Raw genomic sequence first — 20,074 nt, forward strand, 5'->3', positions numbered from 1 at the left:
GGAGCAATGTCGTACTGCATTACAGAAGAACTATAACCAGCCATTATTTTCATAATCAATATGTTGGTTTTGTATTTTCTTTAATAATCAATTGATTGTTCAGTGTATGAAACGTTGTGTGTCTACTGGTCAGTTTAGTCAGGAGAATTTTTATAACAAAAAAAGGAAATGTTTACGTGTGTGTACAAAAGCGTCTAAGGCGAAGTTCATATGATTTACCATCATCTTCTAAGAGGAGAAACAGTCCTCTGCTCTATGTCTATGCCCCTGTTCTACTGCAGAAATATATACAGAGAAGAAGAAAGCATCTGTAGTGACGTGTTTCCGGTGTCATGTCTGCCCCGTGTTGAAACCACATGGCTAGCGACTGTCGCTGCGTTTAGATCTGTGTTTTCCCGTTTCCCGTTTTTAGTAAAGACGTTTTAATGCAAGAAGACATAAAGAGGTATGTGTCGTTATGTTTTTATTGTGTGAGCGTGGTGTTATAAAACCTTAGCTGGCGAAAGGCAATATAAAAATAACGCAGGCGAGTTGTGTGAGTTTTGGCTTTTAGCGGTGAGCAGCTAAATGCTACCTGTCAACATAAAGGATTAATATGACGTGTGTTATTTACATCTGATGATAAGTTTGCGCTTAAGTGCTTTACTGTCATAAGAAAAGATAAAATACGGCGCAGAGATAGGATAGACATAAAATAGAGACTAAGTACAGCAGAAATTATAAAAGCAAAATATGGTTTATGCACGACAAGTAAAAATTTGCCTGACGCATTTAACTTTACAGTTTTAATGGAAATAAAGGCTGTTAATAAGTCTTTGACCTGACTGTGTACATCACAGATTAAACAGAGCAGTGGCTTTGTTTTTAATGTTCGTGCATAGACAACTGAATAATAACTGCAGATTTTTCGTCTGATTGTTCAGATCATTATAAAATGACATCTTCAGTTTTATTAAACACTGAGCAGCAGGATAAATAGAAGTTATCACTTCCCACGTGCAGTTGTAAGCAAAAAAAATTGGCAATTTTTTTTTTGGTTTTGTTTTTTTTTTTAAGTGAAAAGAAGTAAACTCAATCTCTGCTTCTTCAAATATTAATCAATGTCAATAAATCAATTGATCAATATGCGTTGATCAGCTGGGAGGTTAATCGTCTAATTGTTTCATGTGTATTTTTCTTTTCTACATAAAATCTGATAACAGTTTGTGAAGATACAAGATCTGTCATGTAACGTTCACTTAACCTGGAAAAACTTTCAATACCAAAGGTTTCATGGTGAAAATGTGAAGCAGCTTGTTTACCGGACAGTGAGAGGTGCAGCTAGTTTCTAACAGATACAGGGAAGCTACAGCACTGTGCAATGGTTTTACACCAAAGGCTGAAACCTAATTATATTAAAACAATATGCAGGAGTTCTCAGTTACAGGACTTACAGCATCTGACTTAAAGAAATCTTATTTGCTCAGAGGATTTTTTTAAGTCCCACTTTGACTTTGCTGCTTTTGTGTTTTTCTCTCTCAGTTTTATCAAGTTGTCTAAAATGTTTGTACAGTAAATCAATCTTTGTGTTCATGTTATAAAAAGTAATTTTTCCATCTCACACTCATGTCTTTTGAAAAATGTTCAGAGGCCTGAAGTGGTAAAATGATTAAGCGAGGACTCAAAACATAATTTTGTGCTGCAGACATTTGTTTATTCTGTTTTCCTTTCTGTTTATCATCTTGGGATCCCTGAGGTTTATCTTCAACCTCTCGTAGGAAATAGTGTCCAAGCACATAGTGAGATGTTAGTGTGTATCATACTTCACCAGCTGCTGTCATAATTTTACCAGTAAAACATATGTCAACAGAACTTACAATAGAAATAACTAATAAGTAAATAATTCATTTGGAACTTTTCAGTATTCAGTGGTTGTGCCTAATATTCCACTAACTGTCCACAGATGGCAGAAGTTGTACAGGAGAAAAGTCGTGGCTTGAAGTTTGCAGAGCAGCAACTCCTGCGTCACGGCTGGGAACATGGTAAGATACTATTGGTCTGTTTTGTGCAACAATCCAACCAACACCACCACAATGTGGCAGCCTCAGGTTTCTTACTCAGTTACTCTGTCCTCAGGTAAAGGACTGGGACGAGCGGAGAATGGCATATCAGAAGCTATCAAGGTCAAAGTGAAATGTGACAAAGGAGGGGTGAGTGTGCAGTGATACATGAAGGTCTTTTTTTGGGTTTCTTTTTTCATTATTAAGGATTGATGGTGCACTGCTCTAACTGTTGAGGTACCACATCTGTCTCTGGTTTGGTCTGAACTAGAGAGTTGTTGTTTGTAGATTCACATGTTGCTCCTCTCCAGGTTGGCCATAAGGAAGGAGAGCAGTTCACCTTCCACTGGTGGGATCACATCTTCAATAAGGCCTCTTCCAGTCTGCAGGTGGAGTCTGATCAGGTAGGTCTTACCTTCACATGTCTGAACACACAATCACCTGCACTCTCACACAATTGGTGGACTAGACATTTTTATCTAAAGGGTAGTGATGCAGTCTCGCCGCGTTTGAAAGGCTTTGTGTGTGTTGTGTTTATTTTATTTTATTTTATGCTAACAGGGTGACTTGTTTCAGAATGAGGAAATAACTTGATATAATCAGCTCATTTATTGGTCAGACATTAGCTAAGTTAACCACCTCCTCCATTTGTGAATGTAGCTGTATTGAGCCACTTTGTTGAGTCAGTGCTGATGCGTCAGATAAACAACTTTGAAGAGTTAATGAAAGATGTGTTTGAACTCTGAACTAAAGTTACCATTAAAATCACTTTGTGGTGTCTTTGAACTAAAGAAGTTTCCCCACAAAATCCCTGATTACACTGATTAGTTCCTCCTCTCTTGTCAAAGAGGAGAATCAGCTGGTTTAGTCTTAAACAGAGGGTCATGTGTTTTGTGGTTTTCATCCAGGGCGGTATTAAGTTGAAGAAGTCGGTGGAGGAAGATGAAGAAGATGGCACGATCTCCAATAAGAAGCCACGGAAGGCCTCGCTGGCCAAAGCCAAACTTTATGGATGCTTTGTCAAGGTAATCTGTGCATTTCTCATTTACTAAGGAAATGCTCACTGAGTTCTTGTCCTATTTCTGACTCTACATATAACTGACCTAAAAGACATTTATACCTTTACATGTGTAACTTAGTGTCAGTCTGATCTCCTTAGGGCCTGAATTGTGTGTGAGGTCTTATCACTTATATTGACACACAGTGTGAAACAGACGGGCGTCCGGCCACAGTGTGGCAATGATCATATCTCTCCTTGTTTGGTTTGCAAACCAAAGCTTGTAAACTTCTAAAACCTGCATTTACTGGGCAGAGTTTTAAATAAGTGTTACTCTGAGAGGTTACAGATTTATGAAGTGGAGAGGAGTCGGTACAAATCTTATTCCAGTTTTTCCCACTGGTGGAGAATGTATTTGTAGCGCAGCTTAATTCACAAACTAAAGAACAATGGCAAAACATATACATTCATCTGGTAGACTTTGAATTTAATGGTCAGAACTTTATAGTTCAAATAAACCTTTACAAACATGCTGGATGTGATGCTTAAGGATGTTGTTTTGTTTGAGTTTCAGCGCCACAGCAGGAATCAGTCCAGTATTTTCAGATGTGACTGATTGTGGTCTGAAATGTCCCTGATAGTGTTTGCTTTTGTTGGCGTGCTTCTCTTTCAGTCAGCCACACTGATGTCTGGTCAGGAGCAGCCAGAGCCGAAGTCCTCCAACTCAGATGACAGCAGTAGCTCAGACGAGGAGGAGGAGGACCAGAGGCTGGATCTCTCCAGCACCACCAAGTAAGACCTTCACCTCGAACAGACTAAACCTATGATTTTTGGGAACACTTCACTTCACGCCCTTATAATAAACAGTTTAAAAGACAGTTTAACTCACTTATAAGTAGATATAAGGTCATTTTTAAATGGTTATTACAATATTTGTCAATTATAACTTCTATTTTGTACCATTACAGATCTTTCTTAATAGATATTCATTATTCATATGTTATTAATTCAAGTGTCTATACACTAGCCTCTAGTCATGGGTGCCCACAGTAGGAATTACAGTAAATCAATAAACACCTATATCTGCTTACAACAGGGGTGTCCAGGGCCAGGTTTGTTAAGGTGAAAATGTGTGGGGGCCAACCATTCAGCCTGACATTCTTTGAACCATTAACATTAAATACAAATGAACTATATTATGACATTTTTATTGCAAATGGCATACTTCATTTTTTTTTCATTTTCAAGTTTTTGCCAAAATCTTTCATATTTGAACAACATAAAATGAAGAAAAAGTCTGTCTGGGAAAAAAAACTTTTGGGAAGATGAAACATATCTAGGTTCATTTGAAACATTAAATATTGTTCACTATTAAATGCTCACTGTAAACTTCTAAATTTAAAACAGTGGTCCATGCATAATCAAAACTGTGGTTTTGATCATCACAAAAAAATCTATTCACCTAGATTTTAGAAGTTATTCACCTCAGAGGACTAAGCACATATCTTGCCTGCACTAATGTGAAGGGTGATACTGAGATCTGGACTGCAGTATGTAGGCCTAGTCCAGGTCTGGCTCAAAAACAGTGGTTTTGATGCGCAAGACGTCACGCAGGTGAGAGTCACTTAGTCTCGTCCTCACGCGGCTCTTGTTAATGTTCATAACCGAGAATGTCTTCTCGCACAAGTATGTCGAGCCAAACAAGCTCAGCATTTTCTTAGCAAATGTTCGAATCTCTTAGAACCTGCGTTCATCCAGCTGCGGTAGAAGTTGACAAGAGGGAGCCCTCGCTGTCAGCTTTCCTTTTTTTAGTTACAGTCGCCATGTCAGAAATGGGCTGGGCTGAAAGGATCACGCAAGGGTCACGGCGGCGAGAGTGCGGCCACAGGTCTACTGCCATCTTCAGGCAAAATGTAAAATAGCTTTTTTTATACGCGTGTATTTTATACTGTGGTCAACAGAGCTGGCGGGCCGCATATTACTGATTTTATGACAGAGGCTGCGGGCCGGTGAAAATTTGAACACGGGCCGTAATTGGCCCCCGGGCCGGACTTTGGACATACCTGGCTTACAACAACATCTATGTGTGTTTTAAACCATTTATAAAATGTTTACATACTGCTTAATGGAGGGGTTAAGTAAAGTGTTGCCTGTTTTCTTAGAACCTGTCTAATGCACAGTCAACATGACAACAGCGACAGCAATAAGGTTTTAACTGCTGTTTGACTTTATTATTCAGTCTCTTTGAATTGTCTACAAAACACTTTCATGTTCAATTTCAAACTTTCAATAATGCCATAAAATTTAAGCTACTCGTTGATACCCTCAGGCTTTCTGATGCCGATCTGATGAAGGCTTGTGGAGGACGCACGGCTCACAAGTAAGCTGATTAAATTCTACAAAATTTTGAGTGCTACATCCCACTTGAAAGAAACAGGATGCCTCAAACCCTTGTTTTCAGTAAAAATCACAGAGAAACTGTGAAATGTTTCACCATGACTGAATTTTCTATGCTGCTTGTGTTCTGTAGAGGAGCCAGACACGGCCTGACCATGAGCGCCAAATTAGCCAGGCTGGAGCAGCAGGAGGCTGAGTTCATGGCAAAGTACGGCAAGAAGAGCCAACCAGCAAGCGCCTCAGCAAGATCCTCCGGGAGCATTAATGAGCTAGATGGTAATGAAGTGTCTGAAAGTCCTGAAACAGACGTTAAACCCAAAAAGAAGAAGAAGAAGAAAAAAGCCTGCGGTGCAACTGAGGAAATAACTGATGCAGTTTCCACAAAGGATAATGTGATGTGTGCAGAAAATGGTGAAGCGGATCACTCTGACAAAACAAAGAGGAAGCATAAAAAGAAGAAAAACAGAGCAGAGTCCAGTGAAGAAGAAAGAGTGTCTTCACCTGCAGCGCAGAGCAAGAGTCCTGAGGAGACAGCTGAGCTGCATACTGACACTAAAGTGAAGAAGAAGAAGAAGAAGAAATCCTCCAAACACCACAGTGAGGATGAGGAGAGAATCTGTACAGAATCCAGCCAGTCAGAGAAGGTCCAGGACGCAATTTCATACCAAAAAGAAAAAGTTACAGAGGAAGAATCAACAGTAAAGCAGAAGAGGAAAAAGTGTAAAAAGGACAAACTGTTAATTGATGATAAAGTAGATGAGGAAGCACTTCATCCAAAGAAGAAAAAGAAGTCCACAGTGTAGTGTTTGGCTGACTGGGGAACTTAGCTTTACATTAAATCAGCGGCGGAGGGAAACGTGCTGAACGTGGACGATTCGGAGGCTGTGCTTTCTGCTTTGACCTGTAAATGGTGTTTTCCACTGATTGGAAAATAACTTTAATCAGTTATTCAGACCAGTTACAAGATGATGACATCCAGAACTCCTGCCTCTTGAACAACCTCACTTGAAATCTGTCAAATAAATTTTTCCAAGAGCATTGATTATTAGCTTTTGTATTTTTAGTAGCCTGTCACAGATTTACAAGTGACTGAGAAAATCAGGTCTGTTAAGGTTTATTAAGGTTGTTGCTGGTGGTGCAGGCTTTTTTTTTTTTTTTTTTTAAGGTTGTTGATTGTCTACAACTTGAAATATCTGCAGCTCAATGACCCAATTAATCTTTTATGTTGATGCTGTAAATCATTGTTTGGACGAGTCAGCACTCTCAGCTCATCCATACAGTGCAGCCCCAAATGCAGCTTTTCTAAGCTGACACTTGCAAAGAAGTAAATCTGACATTTGTGCAGCCAATTACAAGTCTGTGTTGAAATGTGTTGACCACTTCATGGGGAATTTTTAGTGGAAAACGAGTATGAAATGTAAAGAATTAATTGTAGTTTCTGCACCTCCTCTACGAAGGAGCTGCCAACTTTGCTGTATTTTTATTATAAGGACAAACTATTACAACAAATTCTGAACTTTATATGCAAATGAATATGACACAAACTCGTGTGATTCTTTCAGATTTACAGATTTCATATTTCTGTTATTGGCTTAAACAAAAAAAACGACACCATAGAATTACAATAAAAAGAAATTCATTATACAAATAGAAACAATATTGATACGGATTGACCTTAACGTCATAGTGGGGACAACTACTGCCTTCAATTTGTTATCTCTAACCATGAAAAATTACAATCTCTTTAGCACTTAATTCCAATTTCTTTCACCCACAACATCGTGTGTCAACAGTTCAACAGCTCATGACAGATTTGACACAAATGACGTATTAAATGCATGCAGTGTTTCTGAATGTGAAATGACCTTATTGCATGTTCCATTCTTACTTTTAGATCATTTGCCCACACAGCCTGCTTCCACCCTAATGTGAAGCACGGTAGCCTAGGGACAGCGTGCATGTGAAATGCAATACCACCATCTTGTATGGTAAGAATATGATAAGGCTCATATCCAGTAATAACTTTTATTCAGTGATACAAAAAAGGAGTATAAAAGTAGACCAACATTTTTTTTTGTCTATAACAAATCTTATAATGTCACAATGTGCAAAACACTTTTCAGTGCACAACATGCAACACGACGAACACAGAAACAGACGTTTGTTGCAACAGTTTGTGGATGCGTAGAAGTCCAATATATTTAGTCCGATATCTGTATAATGAAAGTATATTCCCAGTAAAGGTAATTGATATCTAATTCAAAGATAATTACATTGACACATTCTCTAACCTCCATTGCAACAAATGAGTGCTAGCTGGGCTGTGAGTCCTCATCTCATGTGGAGATTATATGTTTGAAATTTCTCATTTTAAGAACTGGTGATACAATTTTGGAAATGTAATTTGCAGGCAACATGTAGAGTAGGAATACACTAAGCAAACAAATATTACTAGTTAACTAATTGGACCTCGTCAGGACTTCACTCTCACAGATGAATTTGTTGTACATTGCGCAGTGTGCTGGGTCCCAGCTGGCTGTTGGGTTTTTCCCAGGGATCATCAGTGCACATGGACCATTGTCACCAAGGTAATCCTTCATCCAGTACCTCCAGACACAAAACATGAATATCATTACCTTTCATAACCTTTCTGCTACAGATGATAAATAAGAACAAATAAAGAGAGGATACAAAAGTAATGAGAATAAAATATGAAAAAAACAATTGACATCATGTGAAGATTTTTATTCATTCCACTAGTAAGATATGAAGAGGTTTGTTTATTTATTTTTGACTCAGTTCAGTTTACTCTCCACATTGGAAACAGCAGTTCATAAGGTTTCAGTTGTATCACACAATGTTCCTCAGCAGGTTACATGTATTCATTCATGTTGGCCTAAATCTTGAGAGTGAAAACTTAGTTCAAAGCTGAGTTCATGTTATGATTGCTGTCAAGTGAAACCTGTCAGATGCTCATGAAGCAGAGTTGGGTAAATTCAAATGCTCACTAAGGTTTTCTTACCCCAGAGTGTCATTGCGTCCATCAACCCAGAGCCAGTCTGTATCAGAAGTTTGATGTAATCCGATCCAGTATCCATGATATCTGTCGTAGTAGTACTTGCTGTGATTAGCGATGAATTCCTATAAATCATACCGTGGCAGATTATTAAAAACATGAACTCTTTCACACTTGTATTCACTGATTCTGAGAAAACATTGAAAACACTCAACTTCCCCCATGTTTAATTTGAATTTAAAAACTAATTCAAACTGTGAATTTGTATTATGGTGGTAGAGCTCACCTGTTCTTGTAGATTATCAATAACAACCAGATGTGCTGCTGTCTTTTGGCAATACTTTTGGCTTTCTTGCCATTTCAACCAAGGATATTTCGTGTAAAACAGATAGCACTTTTCCTGGAATAGAATCCAGCCTTTCTGACACGGTTGACACTCTATATTCATGAAATAAGCAGAGAAATGGAACAAAATTTCAATCTGTTATTTTAAGCACACGAGGCCCTAATGACAGAACTGCTTTTTCTAGGTCGAGCATTCCAGTGCACTTTACAAGTACTGCATAACACCAATAAAACATAAACAAGCTGATTTTATATAAGCTTGGGCAACACCTACCAACATTACATGTGATTAATGAGCATGGTAAACATTAACATTTAGCTCAAAGCAACGTTGTGGTTTATAATTTAGGCATTACAAATTAGCTAAGGCTAGTGAGGCTCATTAAGCACGTGTGCCAATACAAATAAACATAAATGAATAGCAATTCAGCCTCACAGAGCGGCTAGTATGACTTTATACTTTATGGTATGCCCTTGTTGGGGGATTGTCTGAGGGGAAAGCTTTTATCGCAGCTGTTTTGTGACTGCTTTTAGTTTTTCTGCAACCAGTTCAATGCAGACTAAGCTAGCAATTGTATAGCTGCCTGAGGATAATGTGTTGCAAATAACAACATTTTGTATAACTGTTAATTTTCTGATGGGCTAACTGTTAATGCGCTATGTATTATCTCTTTTTACTTTTGCTCTTGTGGGCTCTGTGTTTACCACTGCGTTGTATTTCACATGTGGTGATATTTAGCTTATTATTTTGAAAACTATTAATTTTAGTCGTTTTTTCTTGTTATGACACAAATTAGTTTGGTATCTCATCTTTTCCTTATTTCTAATCATCATCATTGAATTTGTTGTCAAATGCCATTTTCACAGATGCTTACAGTAAAGACCAAACCTTGTCTTAAACCTTTACTGAACGTGTGAGCTTAGCGTATAGCTAAATCCTGCATGTAGGCCTATGTCAAAACAAATGTGTCGATACATAATAAGTCATCTGTGAGTTAAGCGCTTGGCATACTGTGTGTGTCATCATAGTAAAGTACTCACTTTTCTCAGGGCAGTATTCATTTACTGGAAAGGTGTTAAATTTCAGGATGAGACTGAGCGTCCAGTTGAGATCATCTCTGTCTCTGCTCAGCTGCTCTGTCATATTCTCTAAGACGCTGTTCTCCATCATCAGCTGCTGATATTCTGTCGTGAGGTTGATGAGGTTTGCTTTGTAGTTTGCTTTCTGTTCTTTCATCACCATACTGACTATGGGGCGGATGAGAAGAAGACAGCATATGTCAGTCAGTGGATGCAAAGGTGGTCATCAAAGAAGCAGAGCTCCTGACATTTTTAGATCGACTGCTGACCTCCCAGCATCCAAAGTCAGAAAGGAGTTTTTTTCTATTCTTGACACAACTATTTGTCACTTTTTTTTATTTTGCTAATGCTACATAGCCAGTGTTAGCATTAACAACTGTTTACCTGGAAGAACAATCTAGAATAAACGTTGCGAGTTCAACGTCAATCTTCATTCCAACTTCAGCATTAACAGCTGTTTACTTACCAGTTTACAGCCTCTGAGCAGGGCCACTTCCTCAGGGCAGACTACAGTGACTCAGTATCAGAAAGTGATGCCATAGTCTGATCAGACCAGAGCTGGCTGGTTAGCGTGCACACTTTTGTAGAAGAAGAGAAGTGATGGACAGTGAAGCCAAATCACAGTTAACATTCTCGTTACTTCTGGAGACAGCTCTTGGTGAGTAAAGGAATAAAATTTGATGCTGAATTCACATTTCTTCTAGACTGTAAACAGTTGCTAATGCTAACAGTGGCTATGTGGCGATAGCAAAGCCTACAAATAGCTCCTTTAAACGCAGCAGCAGGTGAAATCATCATTGCGATTGAAACATAAATGACTGCTGAAAAAATCCATACGGAAACTTCACAATATAAAATGCTTTAATATGCTTTAGAAAATGCTTTGAAAAAATGATCCAACAACAGGCTTTACGCGTATATTGAAATGTACTCACTGCAGATGATAGCACTGATGCTCGTCACCAGGAGGACACCAAGTATAACCAAACACACCACCAACAGGCAGGAGTGGTGAGAGTGTGCGGCTGCTTCACCATCTGCTTGTAATGAATAAACTCATTTTCAAATCGTGATGGTCATTATTTTTTCCCCCCTTTGTCTTCTGGGATTAGATGACTGAAATGATCACTGTGACTTTTTCCACTGTCACTTCTATAATCATACAGGAAATTAATATAATTATTTGAGTTTTTTATCAGCTTAAGGAGTAACACTGCCAAAAGTCTAAATGTCAGAACCGCTCACATTCATGTTTGATGTGAAAAGGCTCCGGACGGGTTGGGAAGAGCAGATTTTGCTTCAATTTGGTTCAATTTCCTCCTTTGTGAAGCATTTTGTAACAACTGTTACAACTGAGAGATCCTCTTGAAATTATAATGAAATAATATATGAAGTGTGAATTTAGACTTTTTTCCCACAAGTAAAGCATATTGTACATTTTGAAGTGTTTAAGCTTAAATGAAAATTAATTAATTAATTTAACTTACTTGGTACAGTAGTTGGAGGCCCTTTAGATTTTACTGTAGAATAAATTGTTGAGTCTTCATTTTTCTCTGGTTGATGAACTATATTGAGAAATTATAAGAGACAGTTTACGGTGAAGTTTTTCCCCAGTGTCACAATGAAATGACATTATGTGTAACTGTTGAGTCCAGAAGGGACATAACATGGTGATTGTGTGAATGCTCGCAAGTTTTATTGCGTAAGAATGTAATTTGATGAATTTCTGCTACCTGTGCAAATTCTGCAATGTGAGCGCAGATTTCACACAACAATCTTCTGCTTCTCAGTTTGTGTTGACTCGTGTGAGAAGTCAGTATAAATGAATATGTAAAGGAACACCAGGTTAGTTAGTTGTTGTTTCCAAGAAAGAAAGAGAGGAAAGACAACGGAAAGAGAAGCAGAGTAAGAAATGCAGCGTGAGGTTCCAGCAGCAGCAGAAGAAACAATTCAGAGCACTTTTCAAGCTCATACAGGAAAACAAACAGCCTTTTCTTCAGCATGGCTGAGGCACTTTAAATTTAAAATCCATTGTGTATAAAGTTATTAATTGTTAAAAATTAGGAATTAAGAACTTCAGTGTGATTTCCTTTTGAAAAAAGGTCAACTAGTTAATCCCAGTGACATGTTTTATTTCAATAAAGTGAGAGTCCCTTACCTTTCGGAGGTTTGCCACCATTTTTGAAAACCACAGTAGAATAATTTAATTCTTCTTCCATCCTTAAAAGTCACACGTTTCCGTACTTGCTTTAGTGGAGAGAATGAGAACAGGATTCAACAGAAACTTCTGCTGATGCTTGAAAGGTGTGACTGAACCAACTTTCACAGCACAGCAGTATCTGATGGAGAACCAATAAGAGTTTCCTCTTCCCCCTCGACACGTTATAACCTGAACCTTGTAAGTTTGCATTATGACACGTTTTTACCGGACAATGTAAAACAGTGACGCTGGAGCCACAGTGTGGCTTTGTGGTTACTGGTTACAAAGATATGTGTAATGTGTGTTGTCAGACGTCTGTATCCTTCTGTTACAGTGTGTGATACTGAACTCAATACGTTAACCTGTCTGGGACATTAACTCACATTTGGATTTATCAGCTGATGATCAGTTTAGTGGTGACACACCATGTGATGACACAAGCTAAGGCCTGGGGTATTCTGTATTGTTGTGCACACTGTGTTTTTTTTAATGAAATAGTGCATTTGTTTGAGGACTATTTTGAGCCGCAGATTAATGCACATTTGCTCTGGTGCGTATTTACAGCACCAGGATGGTGTATGTCGGATTGACCCAAAATAAACCACCGCATGTTCCTCATAATTAAGGAACAGTGCAGCAGTGTGGCTCATTAATGTGTTTTTGATAGTTTTTTGAACAACAATGAGACTCTATGACACAGTCTGTAGCTACATACACGTGTACGTGTTTGAAGAACCAGTTCATTGCTTTTTGTGGAATTTGCTGACAATAAGAAAAATATAGAATATTACCAGATTCACCCTTCAAATTAGTCCTCTCACCAATCTCCTTCCACAATATACATTATTTAATTCAAAGGACATGTGGGTATATGTTCAGCGAATATAAAGAAATGATCACATTTATTCAGCACGAAGATGATAGATTGATAGATGATCAGTACACGTGTACAAAGGCTGACATATATTTCTATACATAGTATTCAGCAAGGTATGTCATGTATGTGGCAGAAGGGACAAAACTTCAACATCAGTGAGCCCCCATCTTATTACTCCTACAATAACTCAATAGTAATACTATAGTATATAGTATACTATGACTACTAACCATAATATTAATATTAATTGTATATATATGCCTTTGTAGAAACTGCAATAAAAGTAGAAAAGAGAAATGGATATCTTTAGTTTTAATATTCAGTCGTAACAAAACAAAACAGAAAGATAGAGACAACTTGATTTCTTAAATGTGAAATAACTTATTTTGATAATGAGACTGATTCCTAATCCGCTTTGATCAAGGCTCTTCTTTCACAGATATAGCGGTTTTTCATGCTGCAGCCCGCTGTCTGCCAGTTGGACATAGGATCTTCACGTGGCAAACTTAGAACACAAGGCATTCTGGGGCCAGGTTCCTGAGCTGTCCAGTACCTAGTGAAGAAAGAAAAATCACATGATCTTCAATCTGTGTCCCTGCTTACATCTTGGGAAATACACTCTTTTCTTTTCTTGCAAAGAGTTAGATGAGAAGACTGATACCATTCCCATGTCTGTCTGTGAGGTCTATGAAGCTATAGCCAACAGCCAGTTAGCTTAGCTTAGCATAAAGAATTGAAATTGAACAACAAGCCAAGCTTTGACCTAATTTACCCAGTTTCGCCCACTAGCACCTCATTAATCAACTTTAACCTGTAACAATGTCAAACATTAAACTCTGGTTTTTACACTTTTGTCTCTTTCAGTTAGTGTTTGGAGTCTTATCGTGTCCAGGCTCACAGTCACAGCTCACAGTCAGGAAATAGTTCTGCTCATACCTCACAAATTGTTGTTTTTTACATGTTACCTTTTATACAGTTTGAACAGTTAAGCAAGATAAAGCTTTTTGTTTTCCTTTGTTTCATTCTGTTTCCAGTTTATGTGCTAAGCTAAGCTAACTGTTCACAGGCTGTAGCTCCAACTGAAGTATATAGACATGAAACTGATATCGCTCTTCTTATCTTCTCTTGTCAAAAAGGCATGTTGAGGTATTTCGCTAAATTCTCTGCTGCACAGTTCATTGCTGATATGTGTGGCGTTCCCCTGTTCTGCACCAGAGTGAAGTAATGTGTGAGAGTCTGAGTTGTGTCACACTGTGTGCTGTCAGTGTGTCTCCGTACAAGTGTCAGTTTAATGCCAGACTGATTTCTACAGTCACTGTTAAAGTTAGCAAATAAGACCATTGTCAAGACAACTGGTAACCTCAGCCTAGGGTTGCTTCTATGTGAAGAAATAAGGGACTTCCTCTGTTTGAGGACATAGTTTATAAATTAAGTCACTTGTACAAAAATACGGGACAAATTGTGTAGCATTTTATTTTCAAATACAGGACGATCTAGTTTTGTACGAGATACGAGATTATACCTGGCAACCCTATCTCAGTCTTTGTGTCTGTTGGGAGAGGCTTTATTTTTGGCATTGAAAGGGATTTTCCTTCAGAGTTTTATTAATTTCACCATCTGTCCTTTGACACAAAGTGTTATATGCAGCATGCAGGAGGGAAGATGCTGCCAGTCTCCATGCTGATGGTCTGGTTTGTTTGGCGTAATGATAAAAACAATGTGCCTGATCGTTGTCATGGTTCATTGAGATTAAAGTGACTGTTAATATGTTTTTGTGCTTACATCACGGTGACGTTGCTTCCATCTACCCACATCCACGTGTCCATCTCATTCTTTCTCAAGCCAATCCAGTAGCCATGCTTTTCATCATGATACTCTTCAGTATGATTACTGATGAATTCCTACATTTGTGAAACAGGTGTTAATTGTCAAGAAAGATATATATCTCTCTGTGTCCACTATGATATAATAATCAGAAGAAATACAACAATCTTCAGTATGTTTCATAAAAAAAAAGATCCAATACAATGTGCTTCACAAAGGAAGACCTAAAAGATGAACAACATCATCATGAGAACACAGATCCAAGAAATAGGAACATTAAAAACATTGAAGGCATGTGAAAGAAGTTTAAAGATCTCCGTTTCGTTATCTATAGCGACACCTATGGCCATACATGGTAAACGCAGGTTTGTTATTGAACCACACTTGAGTGGCTCAATCACAACTGTGTGACCACATTTGGTGAGAGAGTGAAAAGCTTTGAGATTGCCACTTTAAATATGTGGTTCTACTGCAGGGTACAATGCAAATCATGTTATTAACATGATTATAAGGGAAGGACTAACTTTGAATATTAAAATCAAATCATCTATTGTGTCTAAATGATTGTTTCATATGTACACACTTTTAAAGACTGTGACATCTCTATCTCCAGTAACTAAGTACTGTACCTACTGAATTTTAAGGTGCTTGTACTTTAATTAAGTATGTCCATTTTCTTCTACTTTATACTTCAACCACACTGCAATTCCAGAGGGAAATAACCTTTTTAAACCACTACATGTATCTGGCAGCTGGAGTCACAAGTTACTTTTCGAATGAAGATTATACATGTGATAAACTTATAAAATACAGTACAAATGTGTGTAATTTCAGATGTCTATGAGTTGTTAGCAGTTGCCCAAAGATATATTTCCCCTCAAATGGTTTCATTTAATTATTAAACTGTTTGACGTCCACAGAGGTAAAATTATCCAACATTTCACATGTAAGCAAAGATTGGAGAAAAATCCAAAAACTGAAAATGACTCCTTGGATTTATCTTGTGACCCTTTGGAGGGACCTGACCCCAGAGTTGGGAACCACAAGTACATTTCACTGATAATATTATGTATGCTACTTTTACTTTCAAATGCAGGACTTTTACCTTGTGTTATTGGTACTTTCTTTAAATAAAGGATCTGAGTAGGATACATCTTCCCCCACTGACCTATGAAGATAGAGGTGGAGTGCTTTTAGCTTTTTTGAGCATGAAAATACAGATTGAATCACAAAATCAGTCTTGCCTGTTCCTCCTGGCTGTCAATCACCACCAGATCTGCCACGGTTTGTTTGCAGGATGCTTGACTTTCCTTCCAAGTATTCCAATAATAAGAATATTTATCTTTTGAAAACAGGTAACAGCTTGATTGGAAAGGTACCCAGCCATCCAGACAAGGTCTACACACTGTTAAACAAGAATGAAATAACAAAATCACAGTCGTTTTCTATTGTATGTATATTATGCATCAAAGAATATATATTCTCTATATGACTTTTCAATAATAGATAGTTATATGCTTAACCAGGTCATATTTTTTAGTAAGTTATTTTTGGGGGAGCTTTTTATGCCTTTATTAGAGTAGCAGTGAGAGAGAGACAGGATGGTTGGGGGTGAGAGAGGGGATGACATGCAGCAAAGGGCCGTGGGTCGAATTCAAACCCAGGCTGCTGCGGGAAGGAGTGAGTCCTAATGGTGTGTGCTGTACCAGGTGAGCCACCGAGGTGCCGCTTAATCAGGTCATTTGACTCAAATTAAAAATGTTTATGTTGCAGAAAGTCCGAGCTATGAAAGAGTCATAATCATAAAACAGTAAAAGTAAAATAGAAATGATATCACAAATATAATACATTCATAATTTAAGAGTTTAAGAGGTTCAACAGCAGGAAACAAACAGGAATGGGAACATTGACAAATTTAATATAATATAATATAATATAATATAATATAATAATGTATATAATTTTGGCATATTTTTTGCATAAGCTGTAATTTTTTTCACCTTTCTGTGGACAGTAGGTATTCACTGGAAAGTTCTCATGTTCCAGGATGACTCTGATGGTCCAGTTGAGTCCGTCTCTCTCTCTGGTCAGCTCGTCTGTCTGTCGCTCTAAGTCTGTCTTCTTCTTCGTCAGCAGCAGATTCCGCGCTGTTAAAGTCATGTTGTCTCTGTTGTGCTCTGACATGACTGTTTTCACTGCAGCCAGGGAAGACACTGTTACAGTGGCACTCACTTACTATTGTCAAAGGTGCCTTAGTGGACAGGTGGACAGACAGGTGGACTTACAGTGGATAGTGAGGGCGATAATGACTGACACCAGGATGACACAAACAACCCCCAAACCTGCTGCCACCAGAGGAAGCAGAGTACAGAGTGGAGCTTTCTTTTCACTTTCTGCCAAGAACAACAAACAATTGATTTATTACACACATTTCTGGCAAATAATTATAACATTTCTTTTTTTTTTTTTATTATAATAAACCTCAAATAACCTTGTATGACAGGATCTTTATCCCACAACTGCTCAGTCTTCACCTCATCATAGATTATTTCCAGGTCATTTGGTTTCTCTGTAAAACACAAAACAGCTGTTTGGAAAGCAAAACTTTGAGTTCTCAGATATGTGACTTTCAGGGCCACTGAAATTAAAACATAATTTTATAATTGCAAAGTTAACAATTCTTTCCATTCAAATACATCTTAAGTTAAAACTTAATACTGACATGCTCTATATCTGTGACTGGTCCCCTCCCAAACAGTGAGTTACACCTCCATAACATGACCCCAATCACAAGTAATTTCAGTAATATTTACAGAGAATGTGGCTTTGATGAAGTTGAGCACACTCTATGTGCAATCATACATAAAGACATTTATTCTAGAAAGAGAGTCTGCGAGCTGCCTGGTACTGCATGTGCAGAATGACCTCCTCAAACGTCAGTGATAGAGGCAGCACTCAAATTCTTTACTTTGCTAAAAACAGAAATGCAACTAAATTACACCATTATACAAGTGAAAATGCTATTCAAAATCTTACTCAAATACAAATATTATAATTAAAATGCGTTTAAAGTAAGACATAAAACCAGAATGAACCCTGTCAGAGTTTCTCTACTATATATTATATGGTAGGAAGTTTGTATGAAGTTTGGTGAAGCAAATTTTAACTGATGAGTTACTGTATGGAGTAGTTCAAAGTCAAACAATGGATTATATTTTAGAAGCTGGCCGTATGTTTTGTATGTAAAATATTACTCTTCAAGTATGTCTGACAAACAAATGTAGTGGAGGAAAAAGCACAATACTTCCCTGTTACAGTAAATGCAGTAGAGTGGAAGTTGCAAAGAATGAAAATAAACATATAAAGTACAAGTTCCTTAAATCTGACTGCTAAAACACCTCTGGGTTCAAGTGCAATTAATAACTTCAGGCTGTGCTCCAAATTCAGAATATATGATTTACTCTTACCCTTGAAAGTCACCGTTACATAATTCAGCTCTTCCTCCATAATGATCCGTTTTAGCATGGCAGCTGATCAAATGCAGGTCATATTGGCTTCTGGGGTTCAGCAGCAGAGACAGCTGCGGCTGGTTTCATGATCCATAGTTCTTCTTTTTGGTAGAATGTTGTAAGACAGGAAAGTGGTGCTTTCGGACATTGATGTTCTCGATAGTCATGTCCGGGTGGGTTGGAGTTATGACACTGGATAGAGGTCAGGCCGCCACACTTCTTATTATGACATGTATGAAACAAAAAAGTTAAGATAAAATCACTGGCAGTAAAATCATCTCTTGCAGGTGGTTTGGTTGTAATGCAGACAACAAAGTGTCATCCCTACATACATATCCACTGTGTTGTCACTGCTGCACTGACACCGCAGTAAAGCAGAAACATCTTTGAAAAGACGGAAAGATGTTTGCAACATATGAGTTGGATGAGCGGTAATTGTTGGTTTTTACACAATAAAAAAGTCTAAAAAGGGGAAAACCTTTCTACATTCATGCAATCTGTTCCTCTTCTGCTCTCTGCTGACCCTGAATGTGAGAAATCACCTGACATGTTCCAAGCCAGCTTCTTTAAAAATCTGAATTAAGAGACATGGCTGACTTTACTGCAAAAAGTAAGTAGATAAACTGAGATTTGACCTTTTTGTCCTAATATTTTGCAACACTGTTTGTCCATCAGATAGGGAGTTAAAACTTTACTTAGAGACAAAATATACATTCAAACTTCAACTTCTCTATCTTTAACTGAAAGTTGCTCAAATTGATCAATAAATGACGATGAAAGTTGAGAGGTTCAGTACAGTGGTGTAAAGTAGTAAATTAATTCAAGTGCTGTTCTAAATGCATTTTAAGGTACTTTTATTTTTATTATTATTATATCCATTTTGTGTTACTTTAAACTTCTACTTTACCACTTTTCAGAGAGAAATACTTAACTTAAACAACAAGTACTGCCCACATGTTAATGCATCATTAAAATGCTTCCATAGTTATAACAATTTAAAACTGTGTTTATGAGTGTTTTGAGCATAGCTTTTAATGAATCATTAATGAATACAGTCAAATATCAGCATGTGTGTGTAACCAGACAGAAACTGTATTGAATATTAATAATAACAACACAAAAAGTAATAAGTGCAAGCATTATATAATAATCATTCAATGAAATAGGGAAAATTTGAAAATAAAAACAACATTAAGGTAACACTAATGTAGTAATACACTGCAACAAATTAAACTCACATAAATGATATTGTACACAACAATATTCTGCACCCAGTTAAGTGTCTGAATGGAATTAAACTTCTAAATTCGCTATTTATGTGTCTTCACTTTTACAACTTTACAAAGGACATGCTGGCAACCACAACAGATGAGGAATCTGTTGTGGGGATTTTTAGCCACTAGGGGAACTATAGAGCACAATCATGTAATATAAAAAATATGTATGTTTTAATTTGACGATCCATCTGTCACTCAAGTGAAGTAAACCCAAACACAACATCCTTGAAAGGCTTCAAAACGAATATGAACATTGTTATTCTGTTATTTTGCGAAATTATTGGATATAATTGTCTTTTTTTTTAACTTATAGATTCAACTTTTTTTTTTCCTTTTTTTTTTCTAACAAAAAACGAAGTGTGGGATTAAAGTGAAGGCCTTATTTTAGTAATCTTTCACCTCTATTGATCTGAGTTCATTTGTAACTGGCTATAGAAAAGCAAAAAGTGACTCGTGTTAACAGATGCAACTGACAAATCAGCGCGCGAGGATCCTTCCAGGAAACGCTCCCTG

The 20,074-nt window shown here is 37.5% G+C and overlaps 2 protein-coding genes across 2 annotated transcripts; one reads left to right on the forward strand and one right to left on the reverse strand.

The window, feature by feature from the left end:
- Positions 1-321: 321 nt before the first annotated feature.
- gpatch4 (G patch domain containing 4) lies at positions 322-6,475 on the forward strand. The gene is made up of 8 exons (XM_056381478.1): positions 322-445; positions 1,943-2,021; positions 2,116-2,189; positions 2,351-2,443; positions 2,948-3,064; positions 3,710-3,828; positions 5,366-5,416; positions 5,567-6,475. Exons 2-8 carry the CDS (start codon positions 1,943-1,945, stop codon positions 6,234-6,236), a joined length of 1,203 nt encoding a protein of 400 aa, XP_056237453.1. The 5' UTR covers positions 322-445; the 3' UTR covers positions 6,237-6,475.
- Positions 6,476-7,141: 666 nt separating this feature from the next.
- Positions 7,142-18,397, reverse strand: LOC130172052 (C-type mannose receptor 2-like). The gene is given in 13 exon segments (XM_056380470.1): positions 7,142-8,040; positions 8,456-8,574; positions 8,736-8,887; positions 9,836-10,042; positions 10,810-10,914; positions 11,362-11,439; positions 13,344-13,504; positions 14,734-14,852; positions 16,020-16,180; positions 16,776-16,970; positions 17,061-17,168; positions 17,267-17,344; positions 18,243-18,397. Coding segments are annotated over 13 exon segments (1,689 nt in total). The 5' UTR covers positions 18,301-18,397; the 3' UTR covers positions 7,142-7,892.
- Between the last annotated feature and the right edge of the window lie 1,677 nt (positions 18,398-20,074).

This window comes from Seriola aureovittata, chromosome 7 (assembly GCF_021018895.1).
Source record: "Seriola aureovittata isolate HTS-2021-v1 ecotype China chromosome 7, ASM2101889v1, whole genome shotgun sequence".
NCBI classification, from domain to species: domain Eukaryota; kingdom Metazoa; phylum Chordata; class Actinopteri; order Carangiformes; family Carangidae; genus Seriola; species Seriola aureovittata.

Coding starts and splice junctions, on each gene's coding strand:
- gpatch4 (XM_056381478.1), top strand. CDS start 1,943: ATGGCAGAAGTTGTACAGGAGAAAAGTCGTGGCTTGAAGTTTGCAGAG. Junction 3,065..3,709: donor TTTATGGATGCTTTGTCAAG/GTAATCTGTGCA, acceptor CTTCTCTTTCAG/TCAGCCACACTGATGTCTGG. Junction 3,829..5,365: donor GATCTCTCCAGCACCACCAA/GTAAGACCTTCA, acceptor TGATACCCTCAG/GCTTTCTGATGCCGATCTGA.